At 38.5% G+C, this 9,796-nt stretch overlaps 1 protein-coding gene across 1 annotated transcript in view; it reads right to left on the bottom strand.

Moving 5' to 3' along the window:
• Positions 1-250: 250 nt before the first annotated feature.
• LOC113515339 (saccharopine dehydrogenase-like oxidoreductase) overlaps positions 251-9,796 on the bottom strand; it is a 25,379-nt gene continuing 15,833 nt past the window's right edge. The window contains exons 8-10 of the mRNA XM_052898481.1: positions 8,525-8,788; positions 7,881-7,975; positions 251-2,828 (exon numbers count right to left, since the gene is read on the bottom strand). Of these exons, the coding sequence (XP_052754441.1) occupies positions 2,729-2,828; positions 7,881-7,975; positions 8,525-8,788 (459 nt within the window). The 3' untranslated portion in view covers positions 251-2,728. The remainder of the gene's footprint in view (positions 2,829-7,880; positions 7,976-8,524; positions 8,789-9,796) is intronic.

Here is a 9,796-nt window from a genome sequence, read left to right as displayed (position 1 = left end):
TGGACATAACAGAGTATACCGTTTCGCCCATGATACCCCCCATGCGTTGCCATTCCCGAGGACTCAGACGTTATTCCTCTGTACCCTGTAAATTCACTGCCGTATCCCACCCTTCAAACCGAAACACAGCCATGCAAACACAACTGCTTCACGGTAGAAACACGAATGGGTCAGAGGTACCCAAGCAATCGACTTTTGTACAAAGTTTCCCTGTGGTGTCTTAACAGCTCAGACATAATAAAACAAGCAATGAAATCAAATGTTTAATATTAAAAAAAAAAATACATTTAAATCTTCCAACTTTTTAAAATAAATAGCAGATCTTGTGTTACTATTAGGCTTTGGAATATAAAAATAACAAAATTATATCTTATCAATTACATGCAACTATTAATAATAAAGTTATAAAAATAAATGCTTACAATTAGTTTATAATGAACAAGAATATAATGTAAGTACATCCTTAGAAGTTGGATAGCCGGCCCCGAGGCGAGTGGTAAACGAATCTATCCATCGAATCGATATCGTTGGCGAGTCAACGTAAGAGAATGAGATAGCGACATCTAGTATTTCCTTCTCTAAAACAATTCTATCGACATTGATTGTTATTTTCTCATGGGAGTTAGTTATTTTCGAATTATCTATATATCTATCCATCATTCCGTTACGGGGTAGACAGGTCTGAAAACTAAAACCGTTCATAAATTTCATGGTTTATCCATTTCTATAATTCATATTATGCTGGTTTTCAAACTTCTTGGATATATAACTCGAAAACAACTGTACAAGAATCATAAACAATATTTTGATTATTGTATTAATTAGTAACTTAAATAAATTAAAAATTACCAAGAGAGAACATTATCAAATAAAAGAGTTTTTTTATACCACTGAGGTGGCAAACTAACATACGGCCCACCTGATGGTAAGCGGTTACCGTAGCCTGTGAACGTCTGCAATACCAGAGGTATTACGCGCGCGTTGCCGACCCTGAAGAAACCTCTTCATCCCCCTTTTGAAGAATTCCATGCTGTAGTCTCTTGAGAAAACCTCGGCAGGGAGTTCATTCCACAACCTGAGTGTTCGTGGGAGAAAACATCTCTGAAACCGCATTGTACGCGACCATTTGGGCTGTAAGGTACGATAGTGAACTCCCTGTCGATGGCGAGCTTTGTAGACATATCTCAATTCAAATTGTCGGACACTTTATTGATTCTAACTTAATCAGAATACTTATACATTAAATTCCATGAAAAAAAAAATGCTAATTAAAAATATCACTTCTAAAAAGAGACGGACAGACAGAAATGCGAAACTATAATAGTTCCGTGTTTATTTCAATACGGAACATTAAAGTCTTCTAACCATGTTATTAACACATAATCATTGTTTTATTCACAATAGTCGTTTTAAAATAAATAGCAGATCGTGTTACTGTTAGGCTTTGGTGATATAAAAATAACAAAATTATATCTTATCAATTACATGCAACTATTAATAATAAAGTTATAAAAATAAATGCTTACAATTAATTTCTGTTGAACAAGAACGAAAATAAACGAGGTCTGTTTGAATCGAAGCATTTGGCGTTCCATTGTTTCTGCCAACCCTAATGGGAGATAGGCGTGACAGATATGTATGTATGGTATTCGTATTAAATTGTGAAAAAAATAAAAATTTGTAAAATTATAAAATAAAGATGTAGAATTCCTAATATAATATTTTAAATGCAAGATTTTAATCACACATGTTTCAAAAGGAAAAAAAAAATGCGTAATAAATGCTATTTTTCGTGCTACATATATCCGTCCAGTCGGGGTGCTAACATCGTCCCCTAATGGCGAGATATTCATGTCCAACAGTGGGACTAATTGGTTATATATTATATGTAAGAAACTCTCAAGAGAATATAACTGCCTTTTATTATTTTATATTGCTTACATAGTCAAAGCTCAGTATATTTCTTAATGTATTTTAAAATATTAATTGTGAAATATTATGGCAGTTTGATTGTGAGACATGCAATACATTAGAACTTGTATCCTTGGATATTGTTATACCCAATTTGTAAAACTAAATGCAATTCTCCGCAACACAATGGCGGGAGATTTTAAAATAAGAAGCAGTTTTACATTACAGCGATACAATTTATAATTTTTATTATTTCTTTTTTTTTTTAATCTATGTTAGTTTTTTTTTTATATATATATTTATACATAACTGGACAAAAGTTCTGAATGAAGTAAGACACGACAAATATAGTTAAGTTCATTAAATACCCGTTTTCCAGTTACATATAAACATTACAGTAAAAAAATATAGATATATAACTAATTTCTAGAGGTTAGTTGAATTATAACCATAATAATATATAAATAGTTATCAAATTTGAAATGTGAAAAATTTCTCTTTTTAATATCTCCAACATATATCCCTTTCAGACCTGAACGATACGGGCGTGAGTTGTAACTTTAAAAAATCCTAAAACCGCGCACAATTCATTTTTACGCACGAAGCTGAAATAACATGACAGTGAGACTCTAAACCAGCCAATAAGAAATCAGTTTAGCGGTTAGGTGGTGCAGTAGTCTCGTGCGTGCCGGCATGATGGCTTGGCTCCAAAATACGGAAATATATTTAATCTGAAAGAAAAAAATCTTGGGTCTGAAAGGATAACACTTTCCCAACGTGATCATCGTCGTAAGGCACCGAAATCATATTTTTCCCTCTATTTATTCTCGACTATTTGGAATTTAAGATTGTTCTCGTTGAGACGTTGGATGAGGCTCGTGTTGCTGAACGCTAGGGCTGTCGTCATCACGCCGCCGCTGTGGACAAATACATTGAGTTACTTTTATTTAATTAAATAAATCTTAATAAATAAAAACCTCGCGTTACAATATTCATCCACGCTAAGTTTTGAAACCGTATTATTTGATTTTAATGAATTTTTGTATCCTTAAAAAAATGTAGCCGTGCTATTGCCAAGTCATCTATACTTATAATAAATCTGTAGAGAGGTAAATTCTGTACATGAAATATATTTCCAAAATAACTATCAGGCGGTGATTAGTGATCGATACTGATGCCAAAAATGCAATCAGTAAAATTTTTGTCTGTCTGTCTGTATGTCCGTTATAGAAACAAAAACTTCTCGACGGATTTTAACGAAACTTGGTACAATTATTTTTCATAATGCTAGGCAGGTTATAGTATACTTTTCATCACGCTACGATCAATAGGTGCAGAGCAGTGAAGGGAATTGTTGGGAAAACGGGAGAGATTACTCCATTTTTAAACGGTTTTATTTAGCTCGACCTGTACGGTATTTATTTATTTGGGTCAAAATTAGAAATTGGAATTTAAGCACCTTCCCGTTGTCAGATTGATCTGAAATTTGGTACACACATTTAATTTAGATGACAATACAATATAATAAAATCAATAACATTATAAATCTAAGATGGCCGCTGATACAAAATGGCGGATTACATATTTTTCCTTAACCCCCGCAATATGGGTATCAAATGAAAGGGCTACACTAGTAAAACACGATGATTATGTCAAAATTTAAAATTCAAGATGGACGCCGTTCCAATATGGCGGACTAGGTACATATTTTTCCACAACCACCACAATATGGGTATCAAATAATAGGACTACACTGAGACACCCAGACACTAGACACTCGGACACTAGACACTCAGACGCTAGACCCTCAGACACTAGACACTCAGACACCCAGACCCTAGACACACAGACACTAGACACTCGGATACAAGACACTCAGACACTAGACACTCGGACACTAGACACTCAGACACTAGACACTCGACACTCGACACTCGACACTCGACACTAAACACCAGACACTAGACACTCAGACACTCGACACTCAGACACTAGACACTAGACACTCGACACTAGACACTAGACACTCGACACTCGACACTCGACACTCGACACTCGACACTCGACACTCGACACTCGACACTCGACACTCGACACTCAGACACTAGACACTCGACACTCGACACTCAGATACTTAACACTAGACACTAGACACTCGGACACCCAGACACTAGACACTCAGACACTAAACACTCGGATACAAGACACTCAGACACTAGACTCTCAGACACTTGACACTCAGACACCCAGATACTCTGATATACACTCTGATACTCGACACTCGACACTCAGACACTAAACACCAGACACTAGACACTCAGACACTCGACACTCGACGACACTCGATACTCGACACTCGACACTCAGACACTAAACACTAGACACTAGACACTAGACACTAGACACTCAGACACTCGACACTCAGACACTAGACACTCGACACTCGACACTCAGATACTAAACACTAGACACTAGACACTCCGACACTCGGATACAAGACACTCAGACACTAGACTCTCAGACACTTGACACTCAGACACCCAGACACTAGACACTCAGACACTAGACACTCGAAACTCGACACTCGACACTTGACAGTCGATACTCGACACTCGACACTCGACACTCGACACTTAGACACTAGACACTAGACACTCAGATACCCAGACACTAGACACTCAGACACTAGACACTCGGATACAAGACACTCAGACATTAGACTCTCAGACACTTGACACTCAGACACCCAGACGTTAGACACTCAGACACTAGACACTCGACACTCGACACTCGACACTTAGACACTAGACACTAGACACTCAGACACCCAGACACTCAAACACTAGACACTCGGATACAAGACACTCAAACACTAGACTCTCAGACACTTGACACTCAGACACCCAGACACTAGACACTCTGTCACTAGACACTCGACACTCGACACTCGACACTCGGCACTCGACACTCGACACTCAGACACTCAGACACTAGACACTCAGACACTCAGACACTCAGACACTAGACAATCAGACACCCAGACCCTAGACACACAGACACTAAACACTCGGATACAAGACACTCAGACACTAGACCCTCGGATACAAGACACTCAGACACTAGACTCTCAGACACTTGACACTCAGACACCCAGACACTAGACACTCTGACACTAGACACTCGACACTCGATACTCGACACTCGACACTCGACACTCGACACTCAGACACTCGACACTAGACACTCAGACACTCAGACACTAGACACTCAGACACTAGACACTCAGACACTAGACACTCAGACACTAGACACTAGACACTAGACACTAGACACTAGACACTCGACACTCGACACTCGACACTCGACAGTCGACACTCGTCACTCGACACTCAGATACTAAACACTAGACACTAGACACTAGACACTAGACACTAGACACTAGACACTCAGACACTCGACACTCAGACACTAGACACTCGACACTCAGATACTAAACACTAGACACTAGACACTCAGACACTGGACACTCGGATACAAGACACTCTGACACTAGACTCTCAGACACTTGACACTCAGACACCTTTTTGGCCTCAGTTCCGTCGAACCCAAATGTACGAAACAGATATATCATCAGTTTTAATTGACTTTGGCACAGACGGCATGCACGTTATTTACCTTAAACCCATACAGTTTCCAGCAAAATTCAATTATGGTACGGCTGAAAAAAGGATGTTGCCCTTAGTTTTGTCATGAGCATTCACCGTCCATAAAATGCAGGGCAGCACCGTCGACCATGCAGTAGTATATTTGGGCTCAAAATGGTTTGAGGAAGGACAAGCATACGTGGCTCTAAGTCGAGTCAAGTCTCTGGAAGGGCTATGTATTGAGGAATTAGATTGTACTAAATTATCAGGTAAGAAACCATGTAATAATGATGCACTGAATGAATTAAATAAAATGAGGAATATTCGGTAAACAATTTCATTAAATACTAAAAACAAGAAAATAAAAATCGGTAAAAAAACTTTTAAGTTAAACGGTTTTATTTTATGTGCACTGAAAACTACAAAATAAATAAATAGTTACTTACCTATCAACCTACGTAGGTGATCTCGGTCATTAATATCTCTGATGGTAGTGGTTGTCATAACATGAACCATGTCAGCGGCCGAACGGCAGTTCATGAGAGAACACTAACACCAGGGTTTGCTTGGTAGGTAAACTAAGCAGCCCGCACTATAACAAGTAGGTATTTTGACCTTCTAGTTCAGAAATATTTTAGTACTAGGCAGATTAGCTTTTAGGCATATTAGACTAAAATAAAAACGTGGGGCCCCTCTGAAATCATACCTATAGCAGAGCATATCTTATACTTTGGTAGATCATGAGCTCGGCGTTCGCTGGTGAAGCCGTAACGGCTGGTTATTGATGGTCAAAACCTCCAGTTACGATTATAGTAAGTCGATTCAGCGGACTCTGGACTCCGGAGCTATGAGGTTTCGGATGCGACCGGGATAAACCGCTAGGATGATGATGATGACGATTATAATAAGTCGATGCAATCCACACTTAGTATAGTAGAAAGTAATACAGAAATAGTTAATGGGCCCCACGTTTTTATTTTAGTCTAATATGCCTAAAAGCTATTCTGCCTAGTACTAAAATATTTCTGAACTAGAAGGTCAAAATACCTACTTGTTATAGTGCGGGCTGCTTAGTTTACCTACCAAGCAAACCCTGGTGTTAGTGTTCTCTCATGAACTGCCTTTCGGCCGCTGACATGGTTCATGTTATGACAACCACTACCATCAGAGATATTAATGACCGAGATCACCTACGTAGATTGATAGGTAAGTAACTATTTATTTATTTTGTAGTTTTCAGTGCACATAAAATAAAACCGTTTAACTTAAAAGTTTTTTTACCGATTTTTATTAAGCTTCCGTCGCGTATGCAGCCTTAATGGCCACTTTTTAAAATGTAATAATGTCCACCCGTGCGACGCCGGGACGGGCCGCTAGTATATAATTATAATAGAAATAAAGATGTCTAATATTAGTATGATCACTATAAAAATTGATAAGCAATTTATACATAATAATTTATAACAAAATTGTATTGCTCAGTCTGCTGCAGATTCTCGGATACTTCGGTCATATTGCTCGTGGACAGTCGAACAATCTGGACAACCTAATGGTTTTAGACAAAATAGAGGGGAAAATACCACGTAGACGATCACCTAGTCGATGTTTGGACCGAGTAACCGCCATTACCGGACTATCAATTGCAGTTCCCTGCGAGAGGCTGAAGACCTTGCGAAATGGAGAAATATCATAAGAAAGACAACAGACACCTTTCAAGGACACGACCTCCAGTAAAGAAGTGGACGAAGAGAGAGATTGCACTTGTAAATTACATTGTTAATGCATTTATGAATATTGTGAACAAGGGTGGACTTATCTCTGACAGAGATAATATTTTAAAAATGAAACCCATACTAATTCTTTTTTTTTTTTATACAACTTAGAATGGCAAACAAGCTGACGGCCCAGCTGATGGAAAGTGGTAACCGTCGCCTATAGACATGAGCAGTACCGTGGTCATAACAGAATATACTGTTTCACCTATGATACCCCCCATGCATTGCCATTCCTGAGCACTCAGGTGTTATTCCTCTGTAGCCAGTAAATTCACGCCATATCCCACCCTTCAAACCGAAACACAGCCATGCAAACACAGCTGCTTCACGGTTGAAACACGAATGGGACAGAGGTACCCAGGCAATCGACTTTTGTACAAAATCTCCCTCTGGTTAGGGAAACTTTGACATTGAGACATTCCTATTAGTTCCTTTTGTAAAATATTAAAATATAATAAACATTTACCGAGTCGGCTGGAACAGTGTACCTTATTACATGTACAGGTCAATGACGAACACTTGGAAAGTATTAAAAAAAAAGAATACTCACGTGCCGGGCATCTTGTCCTGTTCCCGCAGCATAGTGAGGCCGCAGTGTATGAGGGCCACCACTGTGGCACCGTACCCGGGGTTCAAGCCCGACACCTGACGGATTTTTAACATTATTAAAGCTTTTTGTACTGTTTCAACCGTTAACTGTCCACTGCTGAACACAGCCTTCTACATATGGGGGGGGGGGGATTTTGGTTTAAAAATTAAACTTCTGAATCGATTTTGATAAAATTTCTACAAGACCAACCTATAAAAATATCCTTCTAGATAAAATAAAGAATTTTTAAATTTACTTAGAACTGACGGAGTTGAGAAGTAGCAAACATTAAAAAAAAAAAAAAGAGCATCCCTCTTTTTAAATCGGTTGAAAAATCAAAACATTCAATTATTAAATCAATTTTTTATTTGTAGGTAGTATTAGTTTGTTTTTTTTTTTATACAACTTAGAATGGCAAACAAGCTGACGGCCCACCTGATGGAAAGTGGTAACCGTCGCCTATAGACATGAGCAGTACCGTGGACATAACAGAGTATACTGTTTCGCCCATGATACTCCCCATGCGTTGCCTTATTACATTTTTATTAAATTTTATTAAAACAAGCTGCAATTTTATATATATAAACAAATAAAATTATACGAACCGTCGCCAACACTTCCTTATTGGGTGGCAAAGACTCGAGGTCCGCATCGTTCGCCCACCCCCTGCCAACCAGTTCGAACTTGAAGTGCGTGTTGTTCATGACCTCCTCCTTGGGGCCCTGCCTGGTGATCATCCCGCCGGAGAAGAACCGTGGATGGTCGAGTAACAGTTGCCTGGTGTAGGCGGTTCTCGTCATCAGGTAAAGCAATACGCCAGCGAACGCTGCCAGTAATGTGGTCACTAGATTTGAAAACTTCACGTAAGCCTGGAAGTCATTTTAGTCAAATTAGCATTTTTCGACCCAACTCTGAATGAAATATCCTAAATTTGCTTCAGGGTTCATAGGCTACAGTGACCGTTTACCATCAGATAGGCTGTATACTTGTTTACCACCTTTGTGGTATAAATAATTAAAAAAAAAAAACCTTATTTAGGTTTTGTAGAACTTTATCGTGGCATCAATGTCTATTAATCTGTCTATTATGAGATATAGCATGAACAAAAATAGAGAAATCATCTTAAAATTCGCAGGTAATCTAGGTAAATTTCAAGTATAACTTAGAATTGCAAACAAGTTGATAGACTGATAACAATTTTTTTTTATACAACTTAGAATGGCAAACAAGCCGACGCCCCACCTGATGGAAAGTGGTAACCGCCGCCTATAGACATGAGCAGTACCATGGACATAACAGATTATACTGTTTCGCCCATGATACCCCCCATGCGTTGCCATTCCTGAGGACTCAGGTGTTATTCCTCTGTACCCTGTAAATTCACGTCGCAAATATTTACCATCGACTAAAGACATAATAATAATGTCATAGACATATTCTTTATTTTGGTTCTTTGGTTTAGATGGATGACCTTCTTAAGGTTATTAACCTTTGACCAGAAGTCATTAACAAAACAAACATTACAAACATGGACCTAATACTCATTATAATAGTGATACAATTATTTAAATAGCATTTTTAAAGCAAGCACTACACTGCCATGGACGTTACAAAATACATTAAACGTTTTTTTATGCAACTTATAATGGCAAACAAGCTGACAGGCCTCCCGATGGAAATTGATAACCGTCGCCTATAGACATGAACAGTATCATGGACATAACAGATTATACTGTTTCGACCATGATACCGCCTATGCATTGCCATTCCTGAGGACTCAGATGTTATTCCTCTGTACCCTGTAAATTCACTGCCATATCCCACCCTTCAAAACGAAACACAGCCATGCAAACACAACTGCTTCACGGTTGAAACAC

Source organism: Galleria mellonella, unplaced genomic scaffold (assembly GCF_026898425.1).
Source record: "Galleria mellonella isolate WM207_F2 unplaced genomic scaffold, CSIRO_AGI_GalMel_v1 utg44, whole genome shotgun sequence".
Taxonomy (NCBI): Eukaryota; Metazoa; Arthropoda; class Insecta; order Lepidoptera; family Pyralidae; genus Galleria; species Galleria mellonella.
The sequence above is the reverse complement of the archived record's forward strand: the minus strand, read 5'-3'. Positions and strand labels throughout refer to the sequence as shown.